Source organism: Camelina sativa, chromosome 18, assembly GCF_000633955.1.
Source record: "Camelina sativa cultivar DH55 chromosome 18, Cs, whole genome shotgun sequence".
Classification (NCBI taxonomy): domain Eukaryota; kingdom Viridiplantae; phylum Streptophyta; class Magnoliopsida; order Brassicales; family Brassicaceae; genus Camelina; species Camelina sativa.
The window spans coordinates 20,843,029-20,860,759 of NC_025702.1; the positions used below are offsets into that span (position 1 = coordinate 20,843,029).

Below are 17,731 nucleotides of genomic sequence, written 5' to 3' on the forward strand. Positions count from 1 at the left end.
GATCCGACGACCAAAACTCCCGGTCGGCTTTCCATCAACTTGGATCCAGTGATCTAGATTCGAGCGACCAGCTTGAGATGTAAATTACCAGGGCGCCTGAATAAAATTAAACTATATGATACCCCCAGCAGTACCACTTTTAGTTTCGTAGTAAGAAAGAGGAGCAATAGCCACACAAGGGAATTGTTTCATTTCTTTTTATATTTTATTACTAATAAATTCTGGGAGGCGAATCCCAAAATTAATTAAACAAAATACATACAGTATGCTGGTGCCCTGATTCTCAAAACAGATTTGTGTCCATAAATAGATGCATATCCTAATCCTATGGGTGTTTTAGTTTTGAGTTCTCCAAAAATAGACATTATTATCAACAAAAAAAAAAATACAACATAGCGGAAACAAAATTTTCCAAACTGATCCAATTTGTCTTTACTTAACCACAAATGCCTAAAACTGCATAGACATTTAGAAACCCAACTCACATGAAGTTTAGTTACACTACTTCGCGGCAGAGTTGGCTTTCTCGGCATGTGGGGCTGAGGGAAACACAAAGACACTTGAAGCAACCGCAGATGGCTGAAACTCAGCAGAATATCGCACTGATATCAAAGTTATCTTGGGCAGTTGCTGTTCACCGCAAGTCAGAGGCACTAGCTTATAACTTAAGACGTGTTCTGACTTGGGAAGGACTGACACCGTATTGCTGTGAGACCCAGACAGGACAAAACTCTGTGCATCAGCCATAGCAAATTTTGCTTCTTGCAGCAACTGTGTCTGGTTGCAGATTCTAACGGCGCAAGTGAATGGTTCTCCAAGAATGGCATATGGAGGACAGTTCAAACTCATTACCAGTGGTGATGCCTCCACATTTACTTCAGGAAGTTTGTGCTTTGTTGAAACACATGCCTCTGTTATGTTACCTCCCTGTCTCCTCCATTTTAAATGTACTGATCCCAAACCAAGCTTTGAAGTTCTCGTCGTTGGTATGACTGTGAAAACCTTTTTGAACTCTTCCCCTGGCGCAAGATTAGCAGAGCTCGGGGAATCTCCACCCTGCTGAATCAAACATGAAGTTTCCCCCTGCTCATCATCAAATTTAATGGACATGGACACCAGTTTCAGCGCTATCTCTGAGCAATTTTTGGCACTGACAACTAACACACTTTTTTCGTTCAGTGGCAGAGAAGACATGTCTTCAGAATCAGGGGCTGGCTTGATCCTATTGAGCAATAGGTGATCCCGTCTATATGGCAACATAAACCGATTGCTTATTAAAAGAGGCATCTTCCCTTCGATCTGCAAGCTCTTGTGAATGTGAACTTTTTGGGTATTAGCTTCACTGCCATGTGGTAAGTAACCCAAAGACACAAAAAGCATGACAGGCTTAGGTCTATGCCACTTGATTTCTAGTTTGCACGTCCATGATTCCCCTTCCTTCAGGTCTGGAACAGAAACCAGCCCAAAAGATTGCTGAATTTTCTTTATGTTTCCTGTTTCAGATTCAGATTCATCGTTGCCCTCTGCCCCATCAATTCCACAGATTTCAACATGATGGCTTTCTAGAGAAAACGGTTCTGTTTCTCTTGGGCTAAACAAACCACCACCACCCACATCAACTAAATTAATCTTCAATTCACCATTGTATACGGCATGACCCTTTGAAGTTACGACAATAGGCATTGTAAAATCTTCTCCAACTAAGGCAGGACCAGAAGCACCTAGACTAACGTCCACCTGTGGTTCAGGTTCATCAACTTGAGTAGCTTTCTGGCCAAATACTGCAAGAACTGGGTCCTTTGTTGGCAGAGATTCCACACGATTCTCATGCTTCCAGAGAGACAAATCCTCCATTGCAGCAGGACTCTCGGCTCTTGAAGAGATTGTGAAAAGAGGGCCCAATTTTGCGAGCACTGAAAGACACTCAAGCTTGCCACTTTGCTCTGCATATGAAACAAAGAAATGCGTGAAAAGTTAGGCAGCCGAGAAACCATTTTGCTTCTGTTTTCATTATATAGATACAAGTTCTGTAGCATCAGTTTTGCTAACTGGTAACTAAGAATACGAACACGTCCAAACCAGTTTTGAATTTCAATGAATAAACTGCAATGCAAGTGTGTGACAAACAACAACACCCTTATAATTAAATCACACTAACCAGAATTGATTGCATATGTCAACCTTAACCAATTATTTGGCACGAGCACCAGCGATGGCTCATTCTCCACTTGGCTACCACTTTCCACAGTGTTAGACGAAGAAGCCCACAGAGGCCTCTGGGAATTTCTGATGACAAAGTTGCACGTAGATTGATTGAACTGAACTTCTAGATGATCTATTTCAACTGGAATAGGTAGATGAGAAAGCAGTGACAATGTAATAGAGCACATAGCGTGAGGCTTGATTATTTGCTCGTGAAAAGCAACTGAAGCTAGGAGAACAGGTCTGAGAGGACTGACAAGATCAATCTCAAGATGAAGAGGGCTATCAGTGGCTAAATTGAATCCACTTCCTCCGGTTGATGATAACAGCTCGGCTTCAGGACAGACAAGAGTAAAAATTTCTCGATGTATACTTTCTCTTCGTGAAAAGGTTGCAGGACCTCCAGGACCATAATTTTTGTTTCTCAAGTTCCCAGAATCATCATAAGATGTTACAGGCAGTGTAACCATTTCAAGGGACAACTCTACAAAATCTTTCAAAGCACCAAGGTTTCTCGAACACTCTCGCAAGTAACCCAACACCTCCCAGAGCAAAGTTACCCAACCTTCTTGTCTGAACAAGCTTGCAGCGATATTGAAAAAGAATTTTGCGTTGTTGTGATCAGCCAAATCAAAGTACTCCCGGGCTACTTCAAATGCACACAGAGCAGCCATCCTCCGGGCTTTAAGGTTGGTGAATGATTCATAAGATCTCTTCAGCCACGCAATAATTTCATAGGAATCCTGAAATCTCTTTGCTTCTGAAATTGTAAATCGTGTGTACTCTTCATCCGTTATACTGCAAAGACATTAGAAACTCATACCATTAGAGGTGGTGATAGCATAGTTATATACTAATTTTTTACACAGATTTGTGGGGTGAATTATGAACAACTTACGAGTGAAGTGTGAGAGATTCTCCCTTCTCTTCTCTCGTCTCACACAACTGAGCGAACTGACCCACATAGAGTGATGGAGTAATGGATTCTGAGCAGCTATCAATCTCTTGAGCTGTTTCAGACATTGACAATAACAATTCCAGGGCACATTTCTTATCTTTCAAGTAATGAGCAGCCAACTGCGTATAGAAAGAAATTCCCAGTGGATAAGAGCATTATACTTTCAAACACACTGTAACTAGGCACAGACTGCTCAGACATTTATGGGGAAGAGGAAGAAATCAAGCATTTGCTTCGAGGTAGGTGTTAAGTTTATATAGTGTAGTTTTGAGAAAATGGTAAAAGACACAAAAAGATTTAACACCAAGTGCGCCACCAAGTGTAGATTATGTTCCGACTATGAGTTAGATGGAGAAAATTTGACTGACCTGAAAATAATAGGCAGGATAAAACTCAAACTCAGTCAAAGATATATCCGCAGTTTCTTGGTTTAAGGAAGAAAAGCTCTGAACTGTTGCGGAGCTTGTTTCCAGCAACTCAGCAAAGACAAGAAACTGCCTACTCATCCAGTCCCAATGGAGAAAAATAAATTCTGTGGATCCAACAACCTTTTCATATGATGCTTTATGTTGATGAAACCATGTTACTGCTTCTATGAGTTTTCCACCGTGTAAAAGAAGCGTTGATATCTTGAAATGCAATTGCTCAGCTATGGTCTTGATCTCGACCAAGCGTTGTATTGCAGGCAGCCTAGTTGATGTCCCGATCATCTGTCCATAAACAAAATTGCTCGTCATAATTGAATGTGTTGAAACCACCGACAAATATACATAACCTTAAAACCATATATGCATCAAAAGCGGCTTCTTGACAAGAAGCAGAATACATTAGGGTGACAGATGAGTTAGAAAAACCAAAATAATTAGTGTAAGACCTCGTGGAGGGAATGGTAGGCGTCTTCATAAAACTTCAATGCTTCACCCCAGTCTCTACGGAACTCTGCATATACAGCGACCTAGCAGACATGGCAAGAATGAGCCTTCCTATTCCAAGATATTTTGGAAACAAAATGATTCGAGTTAGCAGAGAGGTAACAAAAAGCTTACTTTAAAACAGTAGCGAACATTCAAATCAGGAGAATTGGAACTCCTTCTCTCAACTCGGCTTTTGATTCTCCGTCCTTCTTCTTTGTAATATGCAAGGGCCAACTCTGCAAATGCAGAAGCGATCCTGCAAACATATTGTGTTGAGATGCATTGAAGCAAAAGCCTCTTGGTCTTGGTCTAGGTGCAAAAACAGAAAACAAGAAAAGAGGAGAGAAACATGCCTGGAGAGAGAGACTGAGAGTTCAGAATCTATGCTGGAATTGAAGAAGAGCACGTACTTAGAATCTAACTCTGCACGCTTGCGCAATGCCACAAGACGATCTTCGCTAAGTTCCTCTAGAAAAAGTCGGGAAGGAGTAGTAAGCAACGAGTTCGGGGATGAAATGATTAAAAAAAAAAAAAAAGATTTAATCGGAGAGAAAAATGCTACCCTGGGGAGAAGACTGGACCACGACAACCACCAGTTTGATGTTTTTGGGACGGATTACGGATCTAGCAACGGAGATCGCTTTGTTAAAAAAAAAAAAAAATCAAAGGGGTGGGGAAGGAAACGAAGGGAAACAAATAAGGGAGATGAGGAAATACTTGAGGCTGTCGAGATCGGAGCAGACCTGTAGCCATTGAGTTGGATCGCCAAAGATGTGATGTGAGGGAAAGAAGGCGGCGACCAGTGCAGGGACCTTGGTGCGATGCTTCAGCAACCAATCCCGTTTCAAGATGCCGCCGCATCTGGAAGTAACGGGAGGAGAAGAATCGGATACACTGAGAGGATCTCTGAAGGAAGAGGCTCGGCTGATCTGATCATCATGAGCAAGGAGAAGCGAGATATGAGACAAGTCTGGGAAGGCCAGAGCGTTGATGGGAGGCTGCTGGGAGTGGAGATGCTTCGTAATGGACGCCTGTAGCTCCGAGTATCCGAAAAGAGCCACCAGACTTACCGGCGGCGTCCTGAGCTCTTCCGGGTATTCCTCCATCTAGCTCGCCGGGGAGTGTCTCTGAGACTCGGACGCGTTGAATTGGGGAAGTCAGGATCTGAAACGGAGACATTGCCTGGGCTTTTTACGGGCCTTTCATAAGTGTAGCTGTCAGATCTGGTTTGAAACTTTATGTGGCGGTAGGGCTTTTTTATCTAGCACACTTAATAGGGCTTTTAACTAGCCCACTTAATAGGGCTTTTAACTAGCCCACTTAATAGGGCTTTTAACAGGCCTTTATTCAATAAGTGAATGGGGACTGTCAGATCTGATTTACACGAACGTACAGTATGTGTTTTCTAGTTACATCACCCGGTAAAAGATGATGCATCGACTTATTTAATTTGTAAGTCGATAGACTAATAAATATTCAACTCCGCCGGCTCGTGACGTACAAAACAAAACAGTTGGGTAGTTTACAAAATGGAAAAATAAAACAATTTGAATTGGTTGCATGCATATAATAATTATGAACTCATGATTTTTTTTTTTACAAAATGATAGAAAGAATATATAATTGGAAACGAATTAATGGGAAGCGGTCAAGCCGAGGAGCGGTTGATGAAGTCAATGCAATCTGCAATTGCATCGGCATAGAAAAAGTTAGAGCGACATATAGATGTGTAATATAGACCCCGTCTTCTCTGACTAGCGGCCGCCTCCTGAAGCACCAGCTCCTGAGTAGCCTGAAAAATCCTCTCACTCTCTCACGCAATCTCTTCGTCTTCTGCCTCACGACCCTCACTCTGATTCCTTGACCACTCGGCCGCCATCGTTTTCTTGCTCCTTCCATCTCTATGACGGCCCCCGTTGCCTAGTTATGCGCTTTTAAATCTGAGAGGCTGTTGAGAGTTGTCATGTATATATAACAATATATATTTTTTTGAAAACTGTGAATTTCATTAAACATAAAGTTTACTGAAGCTACAATATCCGTATATCAAAATCTTCCCTTGTCCCAAAAAAAAATAAAAAACAAGGAAGGATAGTAGCGAATACAATAATGGAAGTCCTAGGCATACTTAAGCCAAACGAGAAGAAGGTCTTTGAAGTTTTTCCTCTTCTGCTTAGCAAAGATGGTGTCCCTGATTTGTCGATCCAGCCCCTTGAAAATGGTCCTTGCATCTGCGGAGATGCTGTTGTGGTACCTGTTGTTTCGCTCCAACCAGATGGCATAGAGGGTGGCTTGTGCTGCGAGTCAGCGTAAGTGTCTTGGTGCAGTCTTGTCCTTGAGGTCAACCAGGCTGAGATTGCATCCCATGTGTGGAAGGAGAATGGCCTATATCCAAGCCGTCGTGTTATCATCATCCATAGATCCTCACTAACAGCACATCGTAGGAAGACATGGTCGCGTGTTTCATGAGTCAGGCCACATAGACAGCAGTTGGGATCAACTTGAAGTCCCCAAGACACCAACCGCGATCTAGTGGGAAGTCGGTCGAGGTGGATTAGCCAGAAGATGAAAGCATGTCATGGAATCGCACCTTTAAACCACACCTGCTTGGTCCAGTTCTGATTCATAGCTCGAGGCCGCATCACTTCCCACGTTTTGGTGGTTGAGAAGGTCAAAAGATCCTCTGCGCCTATCCTCCAGGTGAAAAAGTCTTGGTCTGAGGTGAGAGAAGGAGAGGTTACGGTAGTCAAGTAGATTTGAAGAGCCTCTGCTTGAGGTGATCTTGCGGGTCTAAGAGACCAGCCCGTGGGAGAGGCAGCCTGAACGACTTTTGCATCCAAGGGGATACCTGTTTGGGAAGGTCTTGTTATGCCAAAAAAATCAATAAGTGGACCGAAGGGGGACCAGTTATCATACCAGAAGCTGATTTGGTATCCGTTACCCAGATGAGGCAGTAGGAAATTTCGAGCAATGTGCCGGAGGTTGAGCATGAATGTCCATGTCCCTGTGCGTTGGCTTCCCTCAAGACCCCAAAAACTCCCGTCTTTAATTTTGTTGTTACGAAGCCAGAGAGCCCACAATGAGTCGCCTGCAGTGAATAGTCTCCATATGAGCTTAAGGCATAACGTTTTGTTCCATTGAGACAGATATCGTAACCCCAGCCCCCCTCATCCTTAGGGAGACAGAGATGCCTCCAAGCTACCTTAGCAGAACCTCGTTTGCTAGCATCACCAGACCAGAGAAAATTCGTGCATAGGCTTTCAAGTTTCTTGATGCATCCCTTTGGCAAAATGAAAGCTGACATCCAAAAGTTGATAGTTCCATAAATCACAGATGAGATTAATTGAAGTCTACCGGCATAGGATAAAGCACGGGAGGACCATGAGGAGAATCGTTTCGAGAGGCTGTCAAGGAGAGGTCTGTATTCTGCCATTCGAAGCTTTCGGTGCATTAGAGGTAGACCGAGGTATCTGACTAGCAGTGAACCAATGTTGAAACCAATAGATGCCATCTGGTCAGTTTCAATTTGGTTCACGCCTGCCAAGTATAGGTCAGTCTTGCTCGTGTTCATTGTTAGACCAGATAACTGAGAGAATTCCTGGAGAACCGCTGCGATATTGGTGAGAGAGTTAGCCTGACCATCGAAAAACACCATTATGTCATCTGCAAATGCTAGGTGGGTGACTTCTGGGTTTTGAGCAGTAGGATGATAACCGATAGAGCCTGAAGTGTAGCTCCTCTTCAAGAGTTGCGAGAGCCCTTCCATTGCCAAAACGAACAAATATGGCGAGAGGGGATCCCCCTGCCTCAAGCCTTTGGCACCTCGAAATAGACCACACAATTCCCCATTTACACAATCTGAGAAGCTTGTTGTTGTTATGCACTGCTCAATCAAAGATATGAAGTGGCAAGGGAATTCCATTACCTTGAGGATGTCAATGATGTATTCCCAGTGAACCGAGTCAAAAGCCTTGGTGAGGTCGATTTTGAGCATATCTCTCGAAGAAATGTTCTTGAGGTTATACCCTTGAACTAGATCAGTAGCCAACAACACATTTTCCACCAGAAGTCGTCCCGGAATGAATGCAGATTGAGCATTGGAGATCATATCCGGGAGAACTTGCTTTAACCTATTGGCCTAGATTTTTGAAACAATCTTGTAGAGGGTGTTACAACAGGAGATAGGGCGGAACTCAGTAACCTGTTGAGCGTTTGGAAATTTGGGAATGAGAGTGATGATCGTGGTATTCCATTGCTTGAGCATTTTCCCATTTGTAAAGAACTCCAAAACTGCATCGACCACAGATTCGCCAACAGTTTCTCAGTGAGCTGTGAAAAACTCTACAGAGTAGCCATCGGGACCCGGGGCTTTATTTTTTGGCAGCGAGAATACAACGTTTTTGATCTCCAAGGGTGTGACAGGTGTGTTGAGGGTGTGTACTGCAGCTTGGGAGCATCGTTGTGGTACCAACTCCGCAAGGTCAGAAAGGGAGGTAGTGTAACATTGGTTATGTTCACCAAGGAGCCTCTTGTAGAAGTCAACCACCATCGTTTGGATACCCTGACTCGAGTCCACCACCTGATCATCATTATCCAGAAGGAAGATAATCTCATTGAAGCCTTGTCTCGTGATAATAGCCCGGTGGAAAAAACGTGAGTTTTTGTCTCCGTCCTCAAGCCAGCAAATGCGAGATTTTTGTCTGAGGTAGGATTCCTCTGCTTTAGCAAGGTGACACCATTCACTATGAGCTTCTTTCTCCTCCATGATCGCATGAGTTGATGGGTTACTGAGGAGTTCTTGTTGACATTTGAGGAGGTTATGATATGCCACCTGAACCCGTTTCTCGATACCAGAATAGTTTTCCTTACTGAACTCCCTTATCACCGCTTTGTGTTCTTTCAGTCGCTTGGAAACTATGAACATTTTTGTCCCATCAAAAGAGAGAGCATTCCACCATAATTTGACAAGAGAGCCGAATTCGGGGTGTTGGTTGAGAAGAGTCAGGAACTTAAATGGTTTATTCTTCTTGGGTTTCTGGATGTCTAGAAACAAGCAACATGGACTGTGGTCCAAGAAGGCAGGTTCTCCAAATATAGCTAGAGATGAACGAAAGGCCGAAACCCACTCGTCATTAACAACTATGCGGTCCAGCTTTTTGGCAACAAGTCCGCTAGTATGCTTGTTTGACCACGTAAAAGTGTTACCACAATAGGGAAGGTCAACAAGCGATGAGATGGTAAAACATTGGTTTAGATCTCGCATGCCACTGGAGGTTGAGTACACGTCCTGCACAGAGTGTTCATGAGGCAAGAGGATTTGGTTGAAGTCCCCAAGAACGGTCCAAGGAAGACTTGATAAAGAAGAGTCGGCTGCAAGATCAACAATCTCAGCCCATAAGTCTTTCCTTGTGGAGCAGCAGGTCGAGGAAGCGTAGACCATGGACACCACTAGTTGTTGAGAAACAAAAGGAAGCTTGACAAGGCAAGTAATCATCTGCAAAGATTTGTTGACGATGGTGACCTGAACCGAAGGGTGCCAAACAATCCAGATTTTACCAAGGTTAGAGAACTCATAATTGTCAGCAAAATGCCATCCAGGAAAAACACGAGATACTATAGCGTGTGATTTCGCTGGATTAACGCGGGTCTCTATGAGACCACCAAAAATTGGTTGGTTATTTTTCAACCATCTCCGAAAGCATCTCCGCTTTACTGGGTCATTAAACCCTCTTACATTCCAACAAAAAATATCCATAAAGGATATGGGGGTTTAGAGGGTTAAGGGACCTCCAGCCCGAGCCTTACGCAATTTCTGCCTCTGCATCCTTTTGGAGACCACCTTCAGAAAACGATCTGACTCGGCTTCTGGGTTGTCATCCTCATCTGAGATGCCATCTAAGCTAGTATCTGAGTGCACCTCTGCTCCTTCAGCGGAATGTGAAGGTGAGTGGGAGAACAGGTTGTCCATGAGATCAATGCATAATTTACCATCATCGAGTCCCAGAGTACGCGTTTGAGAGGAATTTGTAGGCAAAGTAGTGCTCACACTGATACTCTTTGTACTTGTCTGACTTGTGTCTGTACTACTGATCGGTGGTGTGGAGACTGCCACTGCCGGAGTTGCCTGGTTTTGAGCGGGAACCACTGGTTTATTAACCGGCTTCCAAACAGGAGCGGAAGGTTGGGTCTTGGTAGGACCAACAATGGGCATCTGACTAGCTACCGGCTGTTTCCCGAGGGCTTTATCTTTTTTGGCTCTGGGGCATTCTGTAGTTGGATGTTTAGCGGAGCCACAACCAGAACACGTAATTGGGGCTTTGGAGCAATGTGAAACCGTGTGTCCCACTGCTTTGCAGTGACTACAGAGTGACGACAGCCAGGGGCTAGAGACTTGTATGCGCTTGATTAAGCCGGACTCAAATCTCGCATTAACCGCCTCTGGAAGTGGTTTCCGTGGATCGATGACGGTGTACACCTTCGCAACCTCTACATTGATTAAATTTTCAGTGTGCGGATGAAGTCAGACTGGATGACCCACCAATCCTGCAATATGTTCCAGTCCTTCCCGGTCGAAGAACTGAAGTGGGACACCGACAAACTCCAACCACACCGGGACCATGGAGAGTTCTGGTTTCAAAGCTTGGACCTCGGGAGACCATTTGGTTACAAACATGGATTGCCCATCTATTTGCCAGAGGCATTGACTGAGGATTCTTCTCCTAGCATTCGGGCAAGGAACTCTGAATAGGAAGGAGTTACCTTCCATCTTCGACACCGTGATGTATTTCTGTTACCGGCTCCAGATCCCGTTAACAATCGCCTGGACGGCGCCCCATGAAGGAGGATCTTCGTAGAACTGGCCTAATATGAAGCTGTCCCACACCTTTTTGTTCTTTTCAATCACAGAGTTGGGGATGGTTACACAAGCCTCGCCAGAGTCGAGGGTGAAAGGGGTTCCCTTCTTTTCAAGTTTAATCGTAGATCCAGCAACCAGGTTCCTCCAAGGGGCGTCTGGGGTCTTGGTATTATCATCGGCTTTGTGGGGAATATCAGAATTCGCCATTGCGGGAAAAGGAGGGGTTACAACGTCCCCGACAATACCTTCTACCGAGTCACCAGGTAGCTGCGCCGAGGAATTGGGAACAATAGCTGGGGCTTTAGAATTAGGGTTTTCAGATTCCGCCGCCACAGCCGCAGGGGTATCAAGATGGCGTGCATCAATATTGATTTTGTTAGCCAAGGTCTTAGGAGCCTCAGGTAACATCCCGGAGTCATTTGGCAGGGGCAGACTACCAGCTGATATCGAAATAGCAGGCGGTGAGGGTGAGGTTTTGTTAGAAGAGGACGAAGCGGCACCAGTGGGGTGACCGCGAGGAGGTGATTGTTTGGGTTTCTTTTTTTTTTTGGCCATGGTGGCCGGAGGGAGCCGACGCCGAGATCGGCGAAGATAAAGGGAGAATGAAAGGGATTGCGTTATCGCCTTGGGAGAGTTAGAGAGAAGCGTGTGGGGCGCGTGTTTCTGTACGACCACGTACCACGTACTAACTATATATATTATATAGCTAGACAACATATATAAGAAGCGAGGGCTTTCATGTCTGAATTTCAGATCGAGGTTGGGTTGTTGAGAATTTGAACACTTGCAAAGACTTTTTAGTTGATTGATTTTGTGGTGGCCGCTTGACATTTTATGTGGGAGATATTGGGTAAGCTGGAAAAAGTGGCTTCTAACATGGGAAAATGTCAAAATTAACGAAAAAAAGTCTTCGTTGTAATTTTGTAAACATATGTCAAACGTGCTTGATTATTATATGTGCAAAGATCATTGATCCACCATGTTTTCTTTTTCCAAACAGAGGGTAAAGTTTACATTAAGGCCTACGAGAAAAAAACTCATAGGCACAGGAGCACAGCAGTGCTTGCATGTTGCGAGAGTCGAAACTCGAAAAGCAAAGTTCCATTTGACTCAATGACCAAAACAGAAAGCCCATTATAGCAAGACAAATATCCACTCCAAAGGCCCAACATCATCAATTTTCTAAACTATTATAACCAATCCCGTTTGCTGCTCTCTCTCTCTGCTCTACGTCCGGAGGATACGAAGATCCCAATTCTTCCGAGCAGTAAGAAAGATGGCAGTCGAGATGGCCTCTCACTCTCAGGTTTCTTTTTGTTATTTTTGTCGTTTCTTCAGCTTCTTCTTCGTTAATCCGAGTCGACGACGATCAATTGTCCCCTATCTAAATTAATTTGATCACAGGTTTTGGTTGAAGAGAAATCGGGTGTTAGAATCTTGACTCTGAACAGACCCAAGCAGCTGAATGCTCTGTCCTTCCAAATGGTAATGAATCTTTCCCTTCTTCTTTTGGTTTCTCCTCCTTTCTTGTACATATTTGGTTGACTCAATCTTCTAATAGATCTCTCGGTTGCTGCAACTGTGCCTTGCATATGAGGAGGACCCTAGTGTGAAACTTGTCATCCTTAAGGTAATCATTATCCTAATCTCTTCCGTTTGCCCCCCAGCACTGAATGACTTTAGCGCAGGGTCTGGGAAGAGCCTTTTGTGCTGGTGGCGATGTTGCAGCTGTTGTTCGTGACATCAAACAAGGTTTTACCAACCACCCTCCTATCTTTCTGTTCCCTTTCTTACCTTCTTCTATAATCTAATATACACACTTTCTCTCTATATTCTTTTCGTTGACCAGGCAACTGGAGACTTGGTGCCAATTACTTCTCAGATGAATACATTCTCAACTATGTTATGGCCACATATAGCAAACCTCAGGTTTCACACTATACATACTCTCCTCTTAGTGAACCACTCACTCCGAGTGTATAAGTTCATTATTCGTAATCCACACTGTTTTCGGATTATAGGTTTCAATTTTGAATGGTATCGTCATGGGAGGGGGAGCTGGTGTCTCAGTCCATGGTCGATTTCGTATTGCAACTGAGAACACGGTATTCTTTTCTTTGAGATGCCCAAAATACGTCGCTCCAAAATATATGCTTATATTATTCCATATCTTTTGACTTTCCCCAAGGTTTTTGCCATGCCTGAGACAGCTCTGGGGCTCTTTCCAGATATAGGCGCATCCTACTTCTTGTCAAGGCTCCCTGGATTTTTTGGTAACGAAACTTATATTTCATTTTTGCATCTTCTTAAAGCCACAAAAGTTTCAGAATGAATGAGGCTATCTCCTTCTCTCATCCTTGTTATTTTCTTTATTTAGGAGAGTATGTTGGTCTCACTGGAGCTAGATTAGATGGCGCTGAAATGCTTACTTGTGGTCTTGCTACTCATTTTGTGCCTTCAAAGGTATGAACTTCCTTTTCGTTAGTATTCCCCATTGCCGGCATGATAGCAACTTGACATGCTAAACACAAGAACATTTTTTTTTTTTTTTTTGATTACTGGATTATGACAGCTGGTGATGCAAAATTATTTGTTAGTGTTTAGTTGAATTGACACAATAGACATAGGGATACCCTGTAAGAGATGATGGATTCTCCGTTTGGCATTTTTCTTGGTGAGAAACTTTTCTTGGCCAGGAAAGTTTAAGGTCTCTCTGTCAGGATTTGGGGTACCCTTGTTCAACGTGCTTATTTTCTCCAGCGTGATGGTTCCTGTTAACTATTATAAAATATAAGTGTCCGTACCCAATCTTGCGGCCTGTAATTTTCTTAGTCTCTATTTCATATGACATTCCGAATGACTTTTACAATTCAGTTTTCTTATAGCTAGTTAGCTACTAGTGTCAACTGTCAAGCACTATTTGCTTCACTAAGGATTGTTACCTACTTCATACCAAAAAAGAAAAAGAAAAGGATACTTAGTAAGGTTACTCTTTTTTTCACAGAGGTTGACTGCACTAGAAGCAGATCTTTGCAGCGTTGGTTCAAGTGATCCAACCTTTGCCTCAACAATTCTCGATGCCTACAACCAGAAACCGCGTTTGAAACAGCAGAGTGCTTACCGCAGGCAAGTGTGTATGATTTTATCTCCGTTTCAATTCCGTAATATTCTTGTCTTTCTTATCTCTCATATACTCATTGCTTTCTCATATCTGCTTCTTATCTTCTTTTCATGCCAAAAGAAGATAAGAATACATGACATATTTCTAGAATTTCAATCTTGTATTGGTTTCAACTTTTCAATTGCTCTTTACAGAATTCATTTCTCATCATATCTTTAATTGAAAATGTGTGTGAAGAGAAAAGGTGGTTCTTATCTTTCCGTTTGTTTAGCAGGTTAGATGTTATTGATAAGTGCTTCTCTAGGAGAACTGTCGAAGAAATTATATCTGCACTTGTAAGTTCTTTTTTGTTTTTTCATTTATATATAGGTATATTCACTTGCAATCCTGAGTCGACTGATTTACCTTTGACAATGGTCTGTACTATCATATATATTCATATATGTGTTGCTTAGGAGAGAGAGGCCACTCAAGAAGCAGATGGTTGGATCTCAGCTACCATTTTATCATTGAAGAAGGCTTCACCAGCAAGCCTTAAAATCTCTCTTAGATCGGTTAGTTCCCAGAACGCATCACAGGAAATGATGACAAAGAGCTGACTGACTGTGCTTATATATATTTTAGATAAGAGAAGGGCGATTGCAGGGGGTGGGGCAGTGTCTTATCCGTGAGTATAGAATGGTGTGTCACGTGATAAAGGGAGAAATTAGCAAAGATTTTGTGGAGGTTTTGCAAGCTACCCCGACTGTATTTTCCTTCCGAACTGTCCTTGTTGTTGACCGTAATTACAACAGCGTGTTTTACTTGTGCAGGGGTGCAGAGCTATATTGGTAGACAAAGATAAGAACCCAAAGGTTTAAACAAGTCTCTATATTTTGGTATTTGTGGTTGTTATGTCACATTGTTGATATAATGCCAGTGTTTGCTGAAATGAAATTAGTGGGAGCCAAGGCGACTGGAGGACATGAAGGATAGCATGGTAGAGAAGTACTTCACGAGAGTGGAAGAAGAAGGGGAATGGGAGGATCTAAAGCTTCCGGCAAGGAAAAACTTGCCTGCTATAGCAATATCAAAGCTGTGAAGTGGAGAAGGTGACGAAGCACTATGGTTTACTTCCCGTCAAGTCTGAAAAAGGAAAATAAAGACATGTAACAACACTGGTGTTGAATAGGCCTGGCAATACATACATAATCCATTATTGTATTGATGTAAAGATTTGTACATGGTGTTGGAGGCACAACCATGGCCAATGGACGTGAGAGCACGTCTTTGTTCATTGTTCATTTATTCGGTTTCAACCCACACAACACAACGACGCGGATCGTGTCCTTATGATTAAAATAATAGTCTTCAATTAAACTAAAAACAATTAGAAGAAATGAGAAAATCAGCTGAATCGTGAAGAATTGAATGTGAAGAAGAAGAAGAAGAGGCAATTAAAAATCTCCCGTGACTCTCGTCTCTCTCCCTTTCTCTCTCTCTGCTCAAAATTTCTGTTTTTCTGGGGCAAATTTGGGCTTGTTCAGATCTACAATCTCTCCTTTTTCTTCGGCTATGGAGGGCCAACGAGGCAGTAATTCTTCGTTGAGCTCTGGTAATGGCACCGAAGTCGCCGCCGACGTTTCTTCTTGCTTTTATGTTCCCAATCCCTCTGGGACCGACTTCGATGCTGAATCGTCTTCTCTTCCTCCTCTGTAAGTCTTCTTTGCTCCTTCTACTTCTTCTCTTTCCAACTACTTGTCTCTGAATTTTCAAAAAACAATTGATTTTACTCTTGTCGCAGCTCCCCAGCTCCTCAAGTGGCTTTGTCAATTCCCGCCGAGCTTGCTGCCGCCATTCCCCTCATCGATCGCTTCCAGGTTGAAGCTTTTTTGCGGCTTATGCAGAAGCAAATCCAGTCTGCTGGCAAGCGTGGCTTCTTCTATTCTAAAAAGTCCTCTGGCTCTCATGTCCGCGAGCGCTTCACATTTGAGGATATGCTTTGCTTTCAGAAGGTTCTTACTCCAATTCTCCCTTCACTCACACACAATCCATTTTGATTGACTCTGTGCTGAAATTTAATTAAAAATTAATGTTGTCTCTCTCTCTCTCTCTCCTTCAGGATCCCATCCCCACATCTCTTCTCAAGATAAACAGCGATCTCGTCAGCCGTGCTACCAAGTTGTTTCATCTCATCTTAAAATATATGGGCGTTGATTCATCTGATCGATCAACGCCACCCAGTTTAGATGAACGCATTGAACTTGTTGGAAAGCTCTTCAAGAAAACTTTGAAGCGTGTTGAACTCCGGGACGAACTTTTTGCTCAAATCTCCAAACAGACTAGGCATAATCCTGACAGGTACATTCCATCCAAACAGGCTGTTTTTTTGTATCTCTGTTACTTTTTCCCCTTTCTTTTATTTCTAACCCTTTTTGTATCTCTTTTAACTTTTCCCCTTCTTGGCATGTTATCAGGCAATACTTGATCAAAGCTTGGGAATTGATGTACTTATGTGCGTCTTCAATGCCTCCAAGCAAAGATATTGGTGGATATCTATCTGAGTATATTCATAATGTGGCACACGATGCAACAATCGAACCAGAGGCTCAGGTTCTTGCTGTGAATACTTTGAAGGCTTTAAAGCGCTCTATCAAAGCTGGTCCTAGGCATACCACACCTGGCCGTGAAGAAATTGAAGCCCTTTTGACCGGTAGAAAGCTCACCACCATTGTCTTCTTTTTGGATGAAACTTTTGAAGAAATATCATATGACATGGCCACAACTGTGTCTGATGCTGTTGAGGTATATTCTTGTATTCTTTTATCATAGTTTAGTTTCCTTGCAGTGCACTGCTACCTGATCATATTCTTGTCTGAGGAAGTAAACTTAGTAATGCGTTTGTTCTAGCGTTTTATTTTCCTTTGTCTCTTTTTGTTTTTTTTTATTTAACCTTTCTCACTGTATTGACATACCTTTCAGGAGCTAGCTGGGACAATTAAACTCTCAGCTTTCTCTAGCTTCAGTTTGTTTGAATGTCGTAAAGTTGTTTCAAGTTCCAAATCGTCAGATACCGGAAATGGTATGTTTTCATATGACTCTCTTTATCATATATTTTTAAGTAGTACTACATTATTAATCATTTTTTCAATCTGTTCGCTTGCAGAGGAATATATAGGATTGGATGATAACAAGTATATTGGAGATCTCCTCGCAGAATTCAAAGCTATAAAAGATAGAAATAAAGGAGAGATACTACACTGCAAATTGGTATTTAAAAAAAAACTATTCCGAGAGTCTGATGAAGCAGTAACAGATCTGATGTTTGTTCAACTTTCATATGTTCAAGTGAGCATTTTCTTCATTGATATGATTTCCACATGATAAATCTGTGTTTCCTTGCTAACACATATACATGCAGCTGCAACATGACTATTTATTAGGAAACTATCCTGTTGGGAGGGACGATGCTGCTCAGCTTTGTGCCTTGCAAATTCTTGTTGGGATTGGGTTTGTCAACAATCCAGAGTCATGCATGTTAGTATTCTAAATTTTTAGTTACGAGAATTGTAGCTTCAATTTTTCTTAAGCTAAGCCATTGAATTTATTTGCGTAGTAATAATGTTGTATTTTTCCAATATTCCATTAATATTTTTCTCTTTCTTTATCATTGTGTCACATATTAGTGACTGGACATCACT

General features: G+C 42.6%; 3 protein-coding genes across 4 annotated transcripts in view; 1 reads left to right on the forward strand and 2 right to left on the reverse strand.

The window, feature by feature from the left end:
• The window catches only part of LOC104762979, a gene marked incomplete in the record, with an annotated part of 2,500 nt that extends 2,341 nt beyond the window's left edge, over positions 1 to 159 (reverse strand). The window contains 1 exon segment of the mRNA XM_010486404.1: positions 1 to 159. Within this exon segment, the coding sequence (XP_010484706.1) occupies positions 1 to 35 (35 nt within the window).
• On the reverse strand, positions 184 to 5,237 carry LOC104762981 (trafficking protein particle complex subunit 11). 2 transcript variants are annotated; one of them, XM_010486407.2, is made up of 9 exons: positions 4,792 to 5,237; positions 4,637 to 4,698; positions 4,428 to 4,542; positions 4,207 to 4,330; positions 4,035 to 4,115; positions 3,529 to 3,870; positions 3,101 to 3,279; positions 2,159 to 3,000; positions 184 to 1,943 (listed from the first exon to the last, which is right to left on the reverse strand). In XM_010486407.2, exons 1-9 carry the CDS (start codon positions 5,178 to 5,180, stop codon positions 502 to 504), a joined length of 3,576 nt encoding a protein of 1,191 aa, XP_010484709.1. In that variant the 5' UTR covers positions 5,181 to 5,237; the 3' UTR covers positions 184 to 501. The 2 variants fall into 2 exon arrangements, with proteins under 2 accessions (XP_010484709.1, XP_010484710.1); XM_010486408.2 differs by having other exon boundaries at positions 281 to 1,943; positions 4,637 to 4,714; positions 4,818 to 4,903.
• On the forward strand, positions 12,128 to 15,334 carry LOC104762982 (3-hydroxyisobutyryl-CoA hydrolase 1). Its single transcript, XM_010486409.2, has 14 exons — positions 12,128 to 12,236; positions 12,335 to 12,415; positions 12,492 to 12,560; positions 12,619 to 12,682; positions 12,780 to 12,859; positions 12,952 to 13,035; positions 13,119 to 13,203; positions 13,308 to 13,393; positions 13,935 to 14,056; positions 14,326 to 14,386; positions 14,507 to 14,605; positions 14,676 to 14,777; positions 14,864 to 14,905; positions 14,992 to 15,334. The coding sequence occupies exons 1-14, from the start codon at positions 12,207 to 12,209 to the stop codon at positions 15,130 to 15,132; spliced, it is 1,146 nt and encodes a 381-aa protein (XP_010484711.1). The 5' UTR covers positions 12,128 to 12,206; the 3' UTR covers positions 15,133 to 15,334.

Coding starts and splice junctions, on each gene's coding strand:
- LOC104762981 (XM_010486407.2), bottom strand. CDS start 5,180: ATGGAGGAATACCCGGAAGAGCTCAGGACGCCGCCGGTAAGTCTGGTG. Junction 4,699..4,791: donor TCCGATCTCGACAGCCTCAA/GTATTTCCTCAT, acceptor CTCCGTTGCTAG/ATCCGTAATCCGTCCCAAAA. Junction 3,001..3,100: donor GAATCTCTCACACTTCACTC/GTAAGTTGTTCA, acceptor ATGTCTTTGCAG/TATAACGGATGAAGAGTACA.
- LOC104762982 (XM_010486409.2), top strand. CDS start 12,207: ATGGCAGTCGAGATGGCCTCTCACTCTCAG. Junction 12,237..12,334: donor AGATGGCCTCTCACTCTCAG/GTTTCTTTTTGT, acceptor ATTTGATCACAG/GTTTTGGTTGAAGAGAAATC. Junction 14,057..14,325: donor CAGCAGAGTGCTTACCGCAG/GCAAGTGTGTAT, acceptor TTTGTTTAGCAG/GTTAGATGTTATTGATAAGT.